Source organism: Pipistrellus kuhlii, unplaced genomic scaffold (genome assembly GCF_014108245.1).
Source record: "Pipistrellus kuhlii isolate mPipKuh1 unplaced genomic scaffold, mPipKuh1.p scaffold_m20_p_8, whole genome shotgun sequence".
NCBI classification, from domain to species: domain Eukaryota; kingdom Metazoa; phylum Chordata; class Mammalia; order Chiroptera; family Vespertilionidae; genus Pipistrellus; species Pipistrellus kuhlii.
Genome location: NW_023425584.1, coordinates 21,322,854 through 21,342,189, shown reverse-complemented (window position 1 = coordinate 21,342,189; position 19,336 = coordinate 21,322,854). Strand labels below are relative to the sequence as shown.

Below are 19,336 nucleotides of genomic sequence, written 5' to 3'. Positions count from 1 at the left end.
GGTACATTATATACAAATTCAGGGGTTTAATTTTTGTCTCTGAATTAGGAGAAATTTCTTTTCCATTACTTTAGTGGGGAAAGAAAATAATTCTTTATTTTAAATGTTATTGGTATCAAACTAGGTTTAGTGTTTTTTTTAGCCAAAACAAATAGATAATTAAATTAAATTCCCTACTCTTTTACTTTATCCTTTAGCTTTTTCCTTTAAAAATATATTTAATTCACTCTTAATTTTGAATGTCCTCAATTAGCCTTAGTTTTTCAGCTTTTCTTTTCATTCTCTTTTTATATCACCATTGTAATGCATCATGAGTCTTCATTCTTCTAGGAACTGTACATAATTTCCATTCTTTAATACAAGTGCTACATCTTTAGCTGGCTTAAATGATAGAGGTTTCTGAAGCAAAATAGCCCATGTATGTAGTCATTAATGAGATGAAAGGGCTGTGTTTTCTTATAAGTACCGCGCGCTAACCGATTGCGCCACTGGAGCCCCAGGGCTGTGTTTTCTTTAACGCATTAGCCTGCCTTCACAAGGCACTGAATAGGGCAGGCACCAAACATGGATATTTTGTCATTAGTTGAACGCTACCCTACTCTTCATCTTTGCCCTTTTATTTACAGTGGAATATTTTAATTCATCTCATATCCTCTTTTCTTCCTTTCCCTCCCATCCTTTTTGTTCTGTCTTATCTTTTTCTATTCCTGCATGGTTATGCTCCAGGCCTCAGCTTCTGCATGTAGTTCTCACTTAGAAGCAGCAGAGAAGGTGTCTTGTCAGTGTCATGCTGCATCTGCCTGTCACTGGTATATAAGCAACAGCAGCATGGGTTTGATGTCCTGTGAGAAAGGGTCCCAGTGAGAACCTGTTATGTATATGTAATGAAGGGGCTTTCCTTTGTTGAATTTAAATTCTCTAGACTCCTTCAAATATTATCACAGCTGGTTGATAAAAAGGTAATTGATGCTATAATTTAGAATTATCATTGGATTTGGCGCCACTTCCCACAAAATGTCAAACAAAAAGAAATTTTATTCCATTCTTGGAAATAGCATTCTAAATTGTAGTGGTAAATTATTTTCCTGAATCCCAGTGGTAGCCGACATACAATGGCAGCTTTCCAACATATGCTTGCTTATCCATTTTACAGGTGTAGCAATGATGCAAATAGTCAGCTGCCCGTATGTAAAGACAGTCGCTACCACCAAGACCGGTAATTTTTAAAACCATCTTAGTTTGTTTTGTCTGTAAGTTGGCATGGTAGTGAATGTTGTTGTTTATTCTTTTATTTATTTTTGCCCAAGTGAGTGGATTTTTTTTAATTTTTCTTTTTCTTTTTAATGAGCAGTATAAATGCAGTTGTCATATTTGGCCAACACTTGATTTTCCCAATTGCCTGTAGTATTAGCTTCTTTGGTTCACAAAAGTAAATAAGGTCAGATCACTTAATTTGTTTAATAAGTGTAAACAACTTCATTCTCATATTCATAACATTTAATTTTATTTTTTGATGTGTGTTTTTAAGTTAAATATAAAAAAATCATTTCCATGTGTAAAGTGATATGATTATGCTTGCATGCTAGTATTTGTGTGTGTGTGTGTGTATTTGTGTGTATTGTATAAACTTACATTTTAAAGTTATTGAAGATAACTACCCAAAACCTAAATTTTAGTATAGGATTTGAGGATTTTTCTGTTTTAATTCACCTATTCTTAATTAATATTATTTATGTAATAACAACTTTTTTAGTTATCTTGTAAAAATACAAAATCTGGCTTACCTTTTAATACTTTTATTTTTGTTTTTATATTTTTAAGGAAAAGCCTAAACTGAGTGACAGTTTATAGCGATATTTGACTTAACCACTTAATATTTAAAGTAGATTTGATAATAAACTCAGTAATTTACTTTAAGCTGAGAATTTTATTCAGACCCTTTTAGATTCCTTAGAATTAGAAAATAATTTTGTCTCAGGACATATACTCAGTAAATATGCTCATTGCCTTTATTTTACTACAATTTGAGAAGTCCTTATAAAATATATTTCTGTTAATAAGTAGAGAATGTACCGTGATTTTTATAATTTATTATTTGAGAGTTCATCAGAGGTGTGACTCAAATTTCTGACTGTTCTTAAGGTACTTCTTGGGTTGAATATATGCATCTAATTGAATTTAGCCATTAGAAATGAACCAGGGAAGTAGATTTAAGTAATTAAGTCACATTTTATGTGAATTTTTAAAATTCCAACTGGCTCATTCTTTATTAATATTTAATAGATTTAGCTCATATTTTAAAGTTTTATTTTGAATTGCAATTTGATACTTGGGTCTAACTTTTTATTCTTCTTCTTTTAGGTGTGTTGCCAGGAATGGCCCCTCCTATTGTACCCATGATACATCCCCAGGTTGCTATTGCAGCTTCACCTGCTACCTTAGCTGGAGCAACAGCTATTTCTGAGTGGACTGAATATAAAACAGCAGATGGGAAGACATATTATTATAATAATAGAACATTAGAATCAACCTGGGAAAAACCCCAAGAACTGAAAGAAAAAGGTATAGTTTAATGACTTGGTGAGACATAATATAAACAATGGTATTATAAATGAAGGCTATTTGAAATTCTGAGTTAATTCCTTTCTGACACATTTGAGGAATTTTCTAGTTGGATTATTTATTCTTACTGAATAAACATCTATTTTACTTAAAAAAACAGTTCATCTACTACATGTTTGTCCCATCATTTTTCCATCTGGAGAAATTAAATTATACCTACATACAAATACATATTTTTACTATTACCAGGAATTGCATAATTCTGTTGTATAATTATTGATATCATTATTAAGATTTGATAGTACTGATCAGGAAGGAATGCTTGTATTGTATATATTCTGAAACATGGTAAAAAAGTTTAGGCAATTGAAGTCTTGGATAAAGAAAACTAATAATTTTTATGCCGCAAGTTTGTTTCTGTTCCTAAGTATCTTAATATTTTGTCCCTTTTAGCAAAATGAATACTATAAATGATGTATGAATGAACTGAAAGACTTTATATCTCTCTGAAATCAGTACTTCTTTTTAGTGACAGTTTCCTGATTGGCATAGCAAGGTATTTGAAGTTGAGTGTTATAATAGATTCAATTAATGATATTATAAGGAAAAACATTTTATCTTTATGGTTAGTAACTTCTAGTTATGGAATATCTTAACTGCTTAGTTCCTGAAAGCTTTTGGAAAATTACATCAAAACCATGGCGTGACATTATCTTAACTTTTTAAATAGAAAAATTAGAAGAGAAGATTAAAGAGCCAATTAAAGAACCTTCTGAAGAACCTTTGCCAATGGAAACGGAGGAGGAGGATCCTAAAGAAGAGCCAATAAAAGAGATCAAGGAGGTAAAGGCTGCAGCCTGTTGGCATGGCAGCTGACATTGATTTTTGGGTACAAGTTACTTGTAACTGAAGAGTCATTTGAAATAGTTTTAGATAATTGTTATACATTTGATTTAAGAAATGTTAGTGTCCCTTGAAGTTTCTAATTCAGTTTTTCCTCTGAAAGTTTGATTAGACTACTTCTTTTAGTAAATTAAGGCCTATAGAAAGAAAGGGTCTTAGACCAGAGCTTGAATCTGATATCGACCCTCCTGACTTACAGACTGGTACATGGTAAAGTTATGAATACAAATTCACATTTGAGGGATGTTCATTCTATTTCATCTGTCCTGGCATGGCATGGTCTCCATACAGCATTAAAAGAGCTCTGGTTTTTGGAAACTTCTTTTATTTGGTGAGGGAACAATGGTAGTCATGTTTTATTAGTAAGGAAGTTAGCAAAAAAAAGGAAATGACCTTAAATGAAGAGTTCTCCTTTAATTTTGTATACTGTATTCCCCATTACGGCTTCTAGCAGATGGTTAGTTAATCTTTAAGATAGGACCATCTGCTGTTGCTGGGATCTGCTCTACTGGAATTTGCCTGTGTCTAGAGGGCCAGGATTTAGAACATTATTAAACACTAGAGGGCTAGTACGTGAATTCGTGCACAGGTGGGGTCCCTCTGGGTGGCCTGCAGGGATCTGGCTAGAACCGATAGTCCAACGCCGCCTGCAGCTCCTACCTGATGCTCCTGCTCATCCTGACGCCACTGTGCCTGCCATAATTGATAGGAGAGGCTCGCGTTGCCATAGCAGCACTCACCAGCCATGAGCCCTTCCTGTGTCTGGCATCTTCCCAAGAGGAGTGGCCTGTGGGATGGGGCTGAAACCAGTTCTCTGATATCCCCTAAGGGGTCCTGGATTGCGAGGGTGCAGGCCAGGCTGAAGGACCCCACCAGTGGGCCAAGAAGGCACCATGAGAGAGCTCCAGGGTGTGTTTGGCCCATCTTGCTCAGTCCTGATTGGCCAGACCCCAGCAGCAAGTTAACCTACCAATCAGAGCATCTGTCCCATGGTGGTCAGTGCACATCATACTGACTGGTCGACCAATTGACTGTCTGCCCCCTGGTGGTCAGTGCAGCGAGCAGTTGAGCAGCCTTAGCGTAATATTAGCATATTACACTTTGGTTGTTCAGTTCTGCCATTAGGTCTATTGCATATTACCCTTTTATTATATAGGACCTTTTATTATATAGGATTTGTACTTAGAGTCTCCCCTTCCTGTACTAGTAGCAAACCTCCTGTTGGTTGCACTTTGAGGTATTTGTAGATACTTGTATTTGTGGAACATTCTAGTAAACTTTTATGATATTAATAAAATAGGAGAAATATCATTTCCCATAGGAACCCAAAGAAGAAGAGATGACCGAAGAAGAAAAGGCTGCCCAAAAGGCAAAGCCAGTAGCTACTACCCCTATTCCTGGTACTCCATGGTATGTATTTGGTTTAATTAGAAAGTATTTATTTAAATAGATTTTTGTTGATTTCAGAGAGGAAGGAAGAGGGAGGGGAGAGAGAGAAACATCAATGATGAGAGAGAATCATTAATCAGCTACCTCCTGCATGCCCCACACTGAGAATCGAGCCTGCAACCCAGGCTTTTGCCCTTACCAGAAATCAAACCATGATTTCCTGGTTTATAGGTTGGCACTCAACCACTGTTCCACGCCAGCCAGGCTATTTATTTATTTGCCATTCTTTTTTTTCTTTTTCTTTTTCTTTTTTAACACATTTTATTGATTTTGTACAGAGAGAAAGGGAGAGAGATACAGAGTTAGAAACATTGATCAGAGAGTCATCAATCAGCTGCCTCTTTCACACCCCCCACTGGGGATATGCCCACAACCAAAGGCACATGCCCTTGACCAGAATCGAACCCGGGACCCCCCAGTCCCCAAGCCTACGCTCTATCCATTGAGCCAAACCGGTTTCGGCTGCCATACTTTTTTTGTTACATGGTTTATCCTATAGAAAGAAAAAGTATATTTCAAATATATATATTTTTTGCTGAATATTTTGGTTTTTGTTTGTTGTAAAACTCAGTTGCTGTGGTGTCTTCCTTCATCGTGCTTCTGTTAATGTTTATTCTTCTTAATTATAGACTTGAACCACACTGTGAGATTCTGAATCCACTATGTAGTGTTTAAAATTTGCTTATGTATATATACCTACATTTGATTATGTTTCTAGAACTATGCGAAATTATGTCTTTTTATTTAATTGTTGAAGTCTACTTTTTGTTTGGTTTTCCCTTTTCTTTTTATATTTTTTAATCCTCACTCGTGGTTATTTCCTTCCCCCCTCCACCCCCCCCCCCTTTTTTTAAGAGAGAGTGGAAGGGAGACGGAGAGACAGAGAAACACATTGATTGATTGATTGATTGATTGATTGCCTCCCGCATGCCGGGACTAGGTCTGGAAGCCAGCAACTGAGGTACATGCCCTTGACCAGAATTGAACCCGGGACCCTTCAGTCCGAAGGCTGGTGCTCAATCCACTGAGCAAAACCAGCTAAAGCTGATTCTCCGTTTTCTTTATCTCTCCACATTAGTGCTTTCTCTCCTGTTCCTCCTGCAACTTAATCCATATATAGTCCCACATTGCCGTAAATTGGCTTATAATCTGTAGCTTCCCCTCAAACTTGTTTATTTTGCTTTTTCCTCCTTGTTTTTGTTGTAGAAAAAATAAACATGTTTGTTTATAGAGTCCTACAGTTTGGATTTTGTATTAGCATCTATATGCTATTAGAGTTCTTCATTTCTGAATTTTCTACAAACTAGCAAGCAGATACCGAGATGTGATCAGATTCAGATTTGATCCTTTTGGCAAGTCAAGTTCATAAGAGATGATGTGCCTTTCCCCCAGGTGCACCGAGGTGTTTCTTTGTGTGATGTTACCAGTCATTGCTGATTATTTGTTGCCTCGATCAGTGGTTTTCAAAGAGGAGTAACTTTGCCACTCCCTTCTCCCCATCCCCCCATCAGTGGATGTTTGGTAATGTCTAGACTCATATTTGCTTATCATAACTTGGAAGGCATTAATAGCATCTGCTAGTAACATCTAGTGGGTGTTAAACACTTCTTAAACATCCTGCCATGCAGAGCACAGCTCCCTACAAGAAGGAATTATTTGGCCCAAAATGCCAGTAGTGCTGAATTGCAAAACATGGCCTAAATCCATTAAATCAGTAAGTGGTGGTAATGTGTTTCTATTATTCTTTTTCCAGGCGTTAACTGGAATATTTAAGAGATGCTTCCCCTTAACAAATTGCATAGGAAAGAAAGGATATACCAGTTTTCAGAATAATGAGTTGGTTTGAGTATTACAAATTCATAGATTTAAATATATTTTATGTTTCTATGAATTCTACCTATGATGATTGTTGATGTACAGTTTCATCTTTGGTTTGGTAAAGCCTCTTAAGATTGACTCTTGAGGGTTTTTTTGTTTAGCTTTGTTACCACCCTGTCATTGATACCTTCCTTGCATCCTTACAGGATGTTCCTGGCTTATCTCATATATTTCCTGTCTCATCTAGATTTAGCCATTTCACCAAGGAGCACTGGTTCCTTTTTTGTGGGAAGTGGCATATATAGGCCTCAGTGTGGGATTTAGAGATGTTACTTTACAGAATTAGTCATTATTTTGTGACCTCTTTGGTAGACACAGGTGGAAGATATATATATTTATTTATATGTATTTGTATTGATTTCTTAGAAAATGAGGGAGGGAAAAGGGGAGAGAGGGAGAAACATTGACTAGTTGCCTCCTGTATGTGCCCTGACTCGGGATTGAATCTGTACCCTGGTTTGAACCCATACCCTGGTTTATATGTCTTAACTGGGAATCGAACCTGTGACCCTTTGAAGCATTCCATTCCCTTTCCCACCCACCAAAAGCCAGCTATATGTTTTTCGTGCTTTTACAACCCATCTGAATATAGGTATTCTCTACTTTTTAAAATTTGTCTTATGCATTTCACCTTTAGAAAAGACCTACATTAGTACTTGTTTTCACTAAAAGAAATCCAAAGAGGATTTTGTTTTTTAAGAAAAAAGATGAAAAGCAAAAATTGTATTCAGTATTTGTTTTCCAGCAGCTAGAATGGCCTCGCCGTTCTTTCCCTGGAAAATACAGTCAGCATCTCAGCATCAAGCTGTCGTAGCTTTCAACTGTGTGTCTGTGAGCATCTGTAGGATTTGTTTTATGGATCTGTTAGCAAGATGTGTTCTAAGGTGTCAGAAAAGACACCCAAGAGAACACTCATAAGGGTGTAATTAAGGGTTTTGCTACTGGCAAACCAAATGAAGACATTGTGCGTATCTTGAATTTTGGGTCTGGAAATGCTCAAAAATTTTTCCATAAATTCACTGACCTTTAATATTAATGTCTTTTGCCACATTTGGAGAGTTGGTTTTAAAAAAATAATAATTTTATTGATATTTCACAGAGCGGAGGAAGGGAGAGTGTAGAAATGTCGATGAGAGAGAAACATCAACCAGCTGCCTCTTGGACACCCCCTACCGGGGATGTGCCCGCAACCAATGTACATGCCCTTGACCGGAATCGAACCTGGGACCTTTTAGTCCGCAGACCGACGCTCTACCACTGAGCCAAACCGGCTTTGGCCGTTTTTTTTTCTTTTTTGGCCATTGTGCCTTCAATATCGTTCTCTCCATTTGGGATCCCAATGCACTGTATGTTAGGCATTTTACATAATCACCTGGTCTTCAGATGGGATAATTATTTGTCTGTCTTCTGGTTGACCAAGCATTTCCTCTATTATCACCATCTAGAGAAATTTAAGTTCAGTTGGATTTTTCTTTTTTCACATTTTCTAGTTTTGTGCTGAGAACGGCTATCTTTTTTTTCAGGTTTGTCATAAATCCTAATTATAATTGCCGCTTTAAAGCCTTTGTCTGATTATTTCAACAATAGAGACTTTGTCTGATAATTTCAACATCTAGATCACCTTGGGTTTGGCAGCTGTTGATTAACTTGATTGGCCAAAAAGACCTGTTTCTATTGGAGTTTCAGCTGCCTATGCCACTGTCATCATGCCACTGTGTGACTAGGAGCCACCCTCAGGGAAGAAGTTTGAGGGAGGAGAAATGGGAGGTGTAAATCCTTGCAGTTGTTTCTCTAAATTTTGACTTCTCTATAGTTTTTTAAAAAAACTTTATAGGGTCCTCATGTTATTGATGTTTTTTTTCCTATTTTGTCCGAGTTTCTAGTTGTAATTAACAGGAACAGTGAGCTGCAGTGGGCTACAGTGCCATAGCTCAGTCAGTACTTATTTATTTTTTATTCTAGATGTAATCAGATATAAAGGCTTCATAATAGGGTTACATTTGAGTAATTCTGGTTTGGTAAGAAATATTAAGAGGTATTATGTAAAGCTATGGTCCTATGGTATGTTCGTTAGCTTTAGAATGCTTACTTGCGTTATTGTTGCCATGAAACACATCCTTTGTGATAGTTGAAAATGTAGCATTCTCAATTGGAGTGTGCCAAACCAAGTGTCTGAGCATTTTAAACTGATTACAAATTGCTTTGCTTTTCCTGGTTTTCTCAGTATATGAAACGGCTGTTTTAACCTTAGCTCTCTTCTAAAAGCCATCTATGGTTCCCTATAAATAACTATTAGTAATATAAACATGTCCTTTCCCTCTATTACCACCATCCATTTTGCCAGGATAACAGTGAAAGACCTTCCTATAATTTGTGTTCCAAACCTAAGGTAATTATGTTTGAATCACTTCTTAGGTGTGTTGTTTGGACTGGTGACGAGCGGGTCTTCTTCTATAATCCTACCACCCGTCTTTCTATGTGGGACCGACCTGATGATCTCATTGGAAGAGCGGATGTTGACAAAATTATTCAGGAGCCCCCTCATAAAAGAGGAATGGAAGAATTGAGGAAGCTAAGTAAGTTTTAATTTAGGAATTTATTCCAGAATGTGAACATTGTTTTAATATTTCAACAGAAAATGTTGAGGATGTTTAGAAAATCTTTCTGTTTTCAAGGAACATAAGAAACTTGAGAAATTGAAATTAGATTGCTATGCTAGCTTGAGTTCATTGATAGAGATATAAAAAATAAAGAATTTAGTTAAATTCTTTTTTTGTAAAATATTTATATGTAGTTTTTTCTTTCTTGTCCTTGACAAGATTTCATTTAGTATAGGATGTGTTGGTACCACTGATGTTCCGTATTTGCTAGTAATACTAAAATGATCTTTTAAAAAGCACCTTTTGCCGGGACCAGTTTGGCTCAGTGGATAGAGCGTCGGCTTGCGGACTGAAGGGTCCCGGGTTCGATTCCGGGCAAGGGCATGTACCTTGGTTGCGGGCACATCCCCGGTGGGGGGTGTGCAAGAGGCAGCTGATCGATGATTCTCTCTCATCGATGTTTCTAACTCTCTCTCTCTCTCTTCCTCTCTGTGAAAAATCAATAAAATATATTTAAATAAAAATAAAAAGCACCTTTTGTGACTAGTAATATGTTTTCTGAAATAATCAAAACTTTTTAAAATATGTTTACTAAATTGTAGAATATAAAAACACAAGATTTTGTGAACATACAAGAGGTTATTATTAGTCTTTTTAAGTAGGTGAAATTTAGGGAAGGGTAAGCCTTATGCCTGAGAATAAAGAGACACATAAACCTTATTAAAAGATTATCTTTAATCTACCTCATATTGAAGTACCATTTTAGGATATATAATGAAGACAAATATTTGTAAATAATTTTTGTTGCATATTTTTTATCAGTAGTTTGCTCTTGTATTCATGTTTGTACAGAATCTTCCCATGTTGTGTAGAAGCATGATAAATGAATCATTTAATACATACTTCAGATGAAGCAAACCCTAATATATGTTATTTATGATGATGGAGAAATCTTTATAGATTGTGTATGTGTGGTACTAACATTTTCTGCTTATAAGTGTTTTCTAGATCAGTCAAACTTGGCCTACCTAGTGATAAAAATACTAGGCACCAGCTTTTCTCTTTCAGCAATATCTGTTGTATAGCTATGTTATTGATAATACTTTATCACTATAGTATTGAATCATGCCAAGAAAGTTTTTGAATCTGTTTTCAAATATTCGATCCATTTATTTAATAAACTAGGAGCCCAGTGCCTAAAATTTGTGCAGGGACCTTGGCCCTGGTCCCCACCTGCCGCAACCAGGGGCCTCTTCTGTTTCTGCCTCAGCCCCTGCTTCCTGTGGCTTTATCAGGAAGGAAGGACATCCAATATAATTAGCATATTATGCTTTTCTTATTACAGATATGTGCATCAAAGAGTCATTTCAAAATGAAGTGAATATTCAATATAAAGGGGGGATTAATAGGGGAGGTATAGAATTACCATGCTTTGGTTAGTGTTTTACGAAGGAATGCATGTCATGTGATGGATATTTTATATAAACAGTAATTTTATAAAAGTAGGCTGTATAATATATGCATATAACTATTTTTCTTAATATTTGAAATACTTTTTTGCCAGGGCACCCAACGCCGACAATGCTGTCCATCCAAAAGTGGCAGTTCTCTATGAGTGCAAGTAAGTGAACTGTCAGTTGCAGCTTCTTTGTAATAACTGCTAGAACGAGTATTGTGGTAATGGTTAACAGGAGTCACACTTAAATATTTCAGTTGTTGCTTGTTTATTTGTATTCTGACAGTTTAATTAAATTTTACCCTACAGTTAAAGAAGAACAAGAATTAATGGAAGAACTTAATGAAGATGAACCAGTTAAAGCCAAAAAAAGGAAGTAAGTAATACTTACAGTTTATGTAAATCAGGTAGATTGTAGCTTTTAAAAGTTGATTAGGCCACATTGAGTTTGTGATTGGGGACAGGTAATGTGTGTGTTGTCAGGAGACAGAAGTGATGATTGTGTCTTAAGCCAAAAGATTTTGCTGTAGAGTGTAGAAATGGTGTGTGTGTGTTCCTTCCATTATTAGATTTGCAAAAGGTTTGGTTATTTAAATACACATTATGAAGCCAAATGACATTTTAGGAATTAGTTGGTAAGTTATTTTCAGATATTCATTAGGTCTGTGTTTTATAAAAAATAAACTTCCTCCCTAAAATAGACCCCAACAGATACCATTCCAGGAATCTCATAAATGCAGACACAGACTTCTCTCTCTTTTTACATACTTGTAACTTCCCTAGTCCTGGAATCTATAGTCCTTTTACCTGGTAAAGAGGGAACTATGAACTTAGAAAGTGTTCTGAGAAGAGTGTGCTATTAAGTAGAAATATTAGTTTTTCTAATGCTCTGGCGTTAGATAAAATATGAATGTTACTAAATATAAGGAGTAGAAGGGTGGGGTAGAAGGTATTTTTGTGTGGGTGGGGCGGGAAGGGGGGGGGGGAATGGGACTATTAGCAGTAAAAGGAAAATTTGAAGGCATTAGGGACTAGTTTATCATACTAGTCCTTATCTGAAAAGAACATTGAATGCAGCCAAATTACGGCAAAGAACAAAACATTAAACAACTCTTATCAAGGGCATGTTTGTGTTGCTGTTTTTTTTTTTGTTTGTTTTTTTAATGTCCTTATTGGCAAGAACATTAAAGAAATTAAAATATTAAAGAGAATCACTCATAATCAACCATACATTTTTCAGTTGACTTTTTAGTTCTTAACCAAATGTATAAGTATTTTTATTAGTTGTAATTAACTAACTGTATTTTTTTTAATCTAGAGTAAGACATTTGTTTTCTTAGTTATTATAAATGATTGTATTCATTCTGTTTATGTACCATAATTTTGGATATTCCTGCAATGTTAAACTTTTAGGTTGTTTTTAATTGTTTGTTCTTATAGACAACTCTGTAAGGTTTTTAACTGCTTTTATCAGGAGAATGTCAAAGAAGTCCTTTATGTGGATTGCCCGAGCTTCTCTATTTAGGTACAAAGCTAAAAGCCTCTTTTTCCTGGCTTAGTTTCTCTTTATTTCTTTTATTGAGATAGATAGTGATAGTTTGTATTGTGACATTTTCATTTAGTAATTCTATAAAGGTTGTTTTTGTTAGTTATATTTCTTGGATTTCCTTTAACTCTATTTAAATGGTTCATAAATAAATTATTATAAGGGGGTATATTGTTTAGCAAATTGCTTTTACCTGTTTGTTTTGTGCATATCTTATTAGGTCACAGACTATCTCGATAAGTTCCTGCAGGTCACGGATTATGTCTTCTATTTCTTTTGATTCATTTCCTAAGTTGTTAGTTACTCTCCCTTACCATGTTTGAGGATTAGTCTTAGTTTCATTTAAATTTCCTGGGCTACCTTCACTTTTGAATTTTCTGATGTTCTGTTTTCCTAATTTCTGTAAGTTTCTGTAGGGAATCTGAACCATTTTTATATTTAGCAGATCATATTTAAGAAGGAAAATCTGTTCAAACACACCCAACTACTATAGAATTACATATTTTTTTATTATTATTATTCACATGAATGGGCCTTCTTCATCATGCAGATGTTTTGAGAGGTGACTGGATTTCATTTTCACAATCTCTGTTAAGTACCATACAGTAGCAGGGTTACCCTTAGCCCAGAGGTGCATTTTTAGAGGAAAAAGTAGTTTAGTCATTGATGAACAGTTCTAATTCCACCTAACTACTCCTGGGCCTATGTTGCTCTCTGGGACCTGTTCTTCAACTTAAATCTCAACTTATCACCCAGAAAGTGAGTAAAAAAATGTCAGGTAGGTAAGGTATACACCTCACATATCCACTTGGCCAAGTTTGCAGATATTTTAATCTTATTTTCAAAATAAATATTTGTGATTACTAGGACTTATACCAACTTTTATTAGATTTTAAAAATATTTTATGCATTTATAATATAAAACAATTTAGAAAATGCTATTTTTTCTATATCATTTCAAGAACTAAAAGTTATATTCTGTGCTGTTTAATTCTAACACATAGTTTGACTGCAATGTGAGATAAGTGTTTGTGGTTTTTTTTTTTGTTTTTTTTTAAGTAAAGTAGTTCATTTTGTATATCAACTAGTGTCAGAAAAAGCAAAAGTATATATATTCTTTTACAATGTATCCATTGTAACATTAGAAGCTTATTGTAACTTTATTATTAAAATGAAAGCTGCTTGTCCTTTAAAGTTCATTAGATACACTCAGTATAATTTGTTTTTGCCAAAAATATGCTCCTCAGTAGTGAGTCTTAAACATTCCATTTATTTTAAGATTTTAGCAAGATTTCTTATTAATATTTTGTCAGTTGATGCCTTATCTTTTATTTTTTTTATAGGAGAGATGATAATAAAGACATTGATTCAGACAAAGAAGCTGCAATGGAAGCTGAAATTAAAGCTGCCCGAGAAAGGGCCATTGTCCCTCTGGAGTCCCGAATGAAGCAGTTCAAGGACATGCTGCTAGAAAGAGGGGTCAGAAAACAATCTTTGGGGGAGATATTTCTGTTTTGTATAAGTAATATAAATATGTCTTGCTAAAAGGTCAAATCTAAGGTTAGTGCTCATGTCGTGGGGGGGGAGAAGGGAAGCCTATCAAATTACTGTATCTTTTCACTCAGCCATTTTTTTTGGCTAATTATATAATGTTTAACTTAATGCCACCTACTATCCTTTTATGTACAATTGATATTTAACATTTATTGGGTCATTAAATTTTGGTGAGTAATTTAAGACGAGTATTAACATTCCAGAATGGCGGACTACTCAGGATAGGTAAGGTATACACGATTCTTCCTTTAATATCTTCATAATGGCTTTTGGTTAAAGGAGAACTTATTATTAATGAACCTTAATTGAGAAGGGTTTTCTTTTGGTTATATTCACAGACTCATTTGAATAACTAAAATTGTGCAGTTTTAAATTACAATGTTCACAAGATTGGAGCAAACATGGGAAATTAAAATACAGATCTTCAAGGCTTTTTCTGATGTACTGATTTAAAATGTCACACAGTAGTGGCTATGTTAATGAATAATTAGGTGTGTCTTATTTTTATATAATACAGAAATGTTCACAGCCAATTAGTGTGGAAATTTGCTATTACCTCCCACTGCTTGTCATTTATTAGTGATGGAAAATTCAGGGTGCTTTTTATTATGTCTCCTTTTTAAGCAGATGTCCTGTAGATTTCAAGCAAAATTATATGACCTTTATGTTTTTAGAGCCAACTTACTTATGAAGGGCAATACATTTTTTTATGTTAAAGGTGTCTGCTTTTTCAACATGGGAGAAGGAGTTGCACAAGATAGTTTTTGATCCTCGGTACTTACTTCTCAACCCTAAAGAACGAAAACAGGTAAAAGGAAAATAACATTATCTTAAAAATGTATATCGCTTACAAGTATAAATTTTAAATTGCAAGGAGTAATGTATCATCTTTTTTCTTTCCTTTTCCTAACACAGTGCTTTAAAAAAAGCACAGTCTCATATCTTAGAACACAGGCATCCTTTCTCTGTGTGGACATTTCTACCTCAGAAGTTCTTGGATATTTTTGCCCTTGTGGATGTAGCTATTGCCTCATGAACATTTTATCCTTACGTCTCATACAAACTAAGGTTATATCTAAGAAGGTTTCAAAATTCATTTTAAATGCATTTATTAATTTATTAGCTAAATGATGCAAATTTGGAGTAGAAAAATAGCAAACTATAGATGAAGAAAAGGGAAAAAAATGACTACTTAAAGTTCTACCTAACATGCAGGATCAGCAATGAACACTGGTTTATAGCCTCCTAGGCTATTGTGTAGTAATATGCATGTGTGCGTGTGTGTGTCCTCTGAACAGAAAATACTTAGAGGTATGTTTATGTCTTACACACACTATACACATCAAGTTCACATCTGAGTGGCATCTCTTAAAATGGAGCTTCATTGCCACTTAATCCCGTGATGATTCAGTAACACATACCATCTCAGGGTGATTACTTCTTCCTCTAAAGTATTGCATACTTCCAATTTCTATAATTTATCAATTACCTGGCTTACCCCAACACTGATCTCTCTAAAGTGGTGAGTATATTAAACCACTGGCTGTCAGTGCTGTTGAGCTACAAGATTTCAGTTGGTAACAGTAGTGCCATCTTTCATATTTATAACTTAATGGTTGGAATAATTCTATACACATTTTGTATCATTCTGCATGTAAGTCTATTTGTAGACTTTTTAAGAAAAGAGGAAATTTACAGTGTGCCAGACATATTTTAGTGCTTGTAATAGACATGGCTTTCTAAATATATTTGCATCATCTGCATTTCAAGCACAGTAGTCTTTAAAAAAAAAACTAAACAAAACAAAAATGCAATCAATTAGTGTGATGGTCTCATTCCCATCTGAGTTATGTCCCTATCAAAACCTTAATTCTTAAATTTATAAACCAACCTTAATTCTTTACTTGAGACCCAATGTACATTTCAAGTCTATCAGCAAATCTACCTTCATAAACTCATCTAACTCCAACTCACTAATACCCTAATCCAAGCCACCACCATGGTCAACTTTCATCATCTGTGTAACCTCTCATTGAGTTCCTTGCTGCTTTCCATTTTTGCTCCTCCAAAGTCAAGTTTTTTCTCCACACAGCAACCAGGCTACTTTTGAAGTTAACGCAGTTCTGTTTTTGCTTAAAATCCATTTTGTTTAGGATAAAATGAAACTTTATCATGGCCTCTAAGCTTCTACATATACTTATGCCTGCATACTTCTTGAAGCTCTTTTTTTAAACTTATTCATACTAGCCACATTGGCCTTGATATGCCTTGAGCAAGCCAGTCAGGTACATTCTGGTACTTTCTATTCCCTGTGCCTGGGAATTTTTTACTCCAGATTTTTCATGCAGGTACTTGTCCAAATGCCTTCTGATCAACCTGTCTCCTTGCCTTTACTATCGTCATCACATTTATAGCTCTTATTGTCTAAAATTATCATCTGTCTCTTCTGCAGAATATAAATTTTGTGAGAGGAGGATTGTGGTCTTGTGCATTGCTCTAAATGTAGTTCCTAGAACAATGCTTAACCCAAATATTCTTGAAAACTTCAAAATTTTTATGACTTAAGACTTTATATAGCACTGTTAGAGTTTCTGAGTGAGTGAAATTACAAGTATATATTCTCATGTTTGGAAATATTTTGTAAGTTGATGGTGTTACCTTTTTACTGGAGTTACACTTAAGAAGAGAAAAAGTATTAAGCATTCTTTTTCTTTTTTTCTTTCCTTTTTTTTTTTTTTTTTTTTTTACTCCTCACCCAAGAATTCTTATCAATTCTAGAGAGAGAGGAAGAGAGAGAGAAAGAGAGAAGCTTTGATGGAGAGAGAGAAACACTGATTAGTTTCTCCTGCATGCACCCTGGTGGAGATCAAATCCACAACCCAGGCATGTACCCTGACTGTGAATCAAACCCAAAATCTTTCAGTGCACGGAATCGCACTTCAACCAGCTGAGCCACCTGGCCAGGGCAAGCACTATTTATTCTATTTTAAATAAAAACTCTTTAGAATTTTTTTCTTACAACTGGAATATAAAAAAGTTAACATTTGAATTTAATATATATATTTTTCAGTTATTTTTTTTTGTGAAATATTCTCTTGGGAGTAAAAAAATCAAGGGTAGCCAATAAGTGCTAGTATCTCAAATTTGTGCTTTGATTTGAAAAAAAACTAACAATTTCATTAAAAATGCTTCAATGTAAAATTACATCTTTTTCAGTTTTGTCCTTTTAATTATCTGTAGACATCTCTCTCTCTCTCTCTCTCTCTCTCTCTCTCTCCCTCTCTCCCTCCCTCCCTCCCTCCCTCCCTCCCTCTCTCTCTCTCTCTCACACACACACACAGCATTGTAAAGGACGTGTAATTATTACCATAAATTTTAACTTGTGATTTTTCTTATTCTTATTTTTTATTGAGTTTATTGGGGTGACATTAGTTCAAAAAACCATACAGGTTTCAAGTGTACAACTCAACAAAACATCATTTACACACTGTATTGTGCTCCCATCCACCCCAAGCAAAGTGTCTTCCATCCATTTCTCCCCACCTTGATCAGGCAGTTTTGTTTTGACAGATTAAAATGTGTGACATTTTTAGAAAATAACCAGACCATTTTTGTACAGGATGTTAAGCTCTGGTTTAGGGAGAAGTTATGCTAGCATTTCAAAATTTAAAATGAAAATATAGTGCATATTGTTTAGAGTTGTATGAGTGACAGTGTTATCATATGGAAATACATTATCAGTATAATTACTGATGATTGTCAACTGTTCATCTAGGTCACTGCTTACTGAATCAGTATCAAATTATAAATTGTATTATATTGAATCAGATAATGGAGATCTATTGAAAAGGAAAAACTATTTCCCTATACACTGAATACTTGGACATCAATGTGTACATTTTCCCCCTGAACCAACCAGTTCTCCAGCACCAGAGTGGTGTCCTGCAATTAAAATGAATTCTGACAGTGTGCGAGGAGTTAGCATCAGGTATCACAGATTAAGGTCAGTCTTACAAGACACCAGTCGCAAGTAGAAGGGCTCTTTATCTTGGCTGCTTTTCAAGGGTTCCCATGACCCTCTCCAGGTTTTTTAATTTGCCATAACAACCCACAGAACTCAGGGAAATGCTTCTTTCTTTTGACTGGATTTATTTATTTATTTGTTTGTTTGTTTGTTTTTGTTAATCCTCACCCAGAGGATATTTTCCCATTGATTTTAGGTAGAGTGGGAGGGAGGGAGAAGGGCAGGGGAGAGAGAGAGTGGGATTGATTTATTTTGATTATATTGCCCTAGGAGTAAGCATTTGTCTTAGGTAATAAGCACTTGCCTTTTATTGAAGTTCAATAGTGGCAGTTCCCCCATAAAACATAGACTTGGTGGGAGTGGGGGGAACCTAGTGATTGTTCCACCTCCTAAATAGCCTAATTGTGGCAGTACACCCACTTTCACTTCTGTGTCCGATACCACTATTTCTTGAGCTGTTGAGGATTCTCTTAAAAAAAAAAAAAAAATTCATTTTTCCTCCCTGGCTGCTTGAAGATCGGCCTCATCATGAATGACAGAGTAAGTATCTGAGTCAAGAAGTTCGTGCATGGCAAACTACTATTGATACAACGGAAACAAATGGCCATTGACATCTTTCACCTGGGGAAGACAACGGTACCCAAGACAGAAATTCAGGAGAAACTAGCCGAAATATGTAAGACACACAGATGTCATCTGTGTGTGTGGATTTAGAACCCATTTTGGTGGTGGCAAGACAACTGGCTTCGTCATGATTTATGATTCCTTGAGTTATGCAAAGAAAAATGAACCCAAACATAGACTTGTAAGACATGAACTGTATGAGAAGAACTCAGGAAAACAGAAAGTAATGCAAGAACAGAATGAATTAAGTCAAGGGGACAGCAAAGGCCAATGTTGGTGCTGCAAAAAGTGAGCTGGAGATGGGATAAGAAGGAGCAAAGGTTCTTAGTGGCTTTATCTGTGGTGATTGTACTTTTTTCATGAGAGGATTAATAAACTAAGAACTTAAAATATTTCCTGTTTTTCTTTTGAGTATCTAGTGATTTTAATCAAAGTTGATAAATTCTTAATTTTTAAGAGATTGTTTTTCATTAATTCCTTTGTTTTCTTCACTGCTGGTTTAGGGTCCCCTTTCTTCTGTCTGCCAAATCCTTTACCACTTGTCCATCTTTTCATCTTCCAGATTTTTTTCTGTCTTCTTGTCCTTGTGATTTTGAAAAAGGAATTCCTCTACTGTCATTTTATTAGTATTTGTCGAAGGCAGGAAATAGATGTGTATATTCAGTTTATACTTGAATATACATTATTAAGTGGGGGTAAATATTATACAATAGATGTAATGCATTGTTATTTTGGTGAAA

The 19,336-nt window shown here is 35.2% G+C and overlaps 1 protein-coding gene across 9 annotated transcripts in view; it reads left to right on the top strand.

The window, feature by feature from the left end:
- TCERG1 (transcription elongation regulator 1) overlaps positions 1 to 19,336 on the top strand; it is a 60,099-nt gene that overhangs the window by 21,971 nt on the left and 18,792 nt on the right. For 4 of the 9 annotated variants that reach the window (XR_006740650.1, XM_045576461.1, XM_036425314.2 and 1 more), the window contains 10 exons: positions 1,154 to 1,216; positions 2,362 to 2,562; positions 3,293 to 3,405; positions 4,787 to 4,875; positions 9,208 to 9,368; positions 10,957 to 11,013; positions 11,158 to 11,224; positions 12,323 to 12,373; positions 13,738 to 13,873; positions 14,667 to 14,756. Coding sequence is in view for 8 of the 9 variants with exons in the window: in XM_045576461.1 (XP_045432417.1) it covers positions 1,154 to 1,216; positions 2,362 to 2,562; positions 3,293 to 3,405; positions 4,787 to 4,875; positions 9,208 to 9,368; positions 10,957 to 11,013; positions 11,158 to 11,224; positions 12,323 to 12,373; positions 13,738 to 13,873; positions 14,667 to 14,756 (1,028 nt within the window). In the remaining variant the exon portion in view is untranslated. The remainder of the gene's footprint in view (positions 1 to 1,153; positions 1,217 to 2,361; positions 2,563 to 3,292; positions 3,406 to 4,786; positions 4,876 to 9,207; positions 9,369 to 10,956; positions 11,014 to 11,157; positions 11,225 to 12,322; positions 12,374 to 13,737; positions 13,874 to 14,666; positions 14,757 to 19,336) is intronic. The other 5 variants (XM_036425316.2, XM_045576460.1, XM_036425315.2 and 2 more) reach the window with 3 other exon arrangements.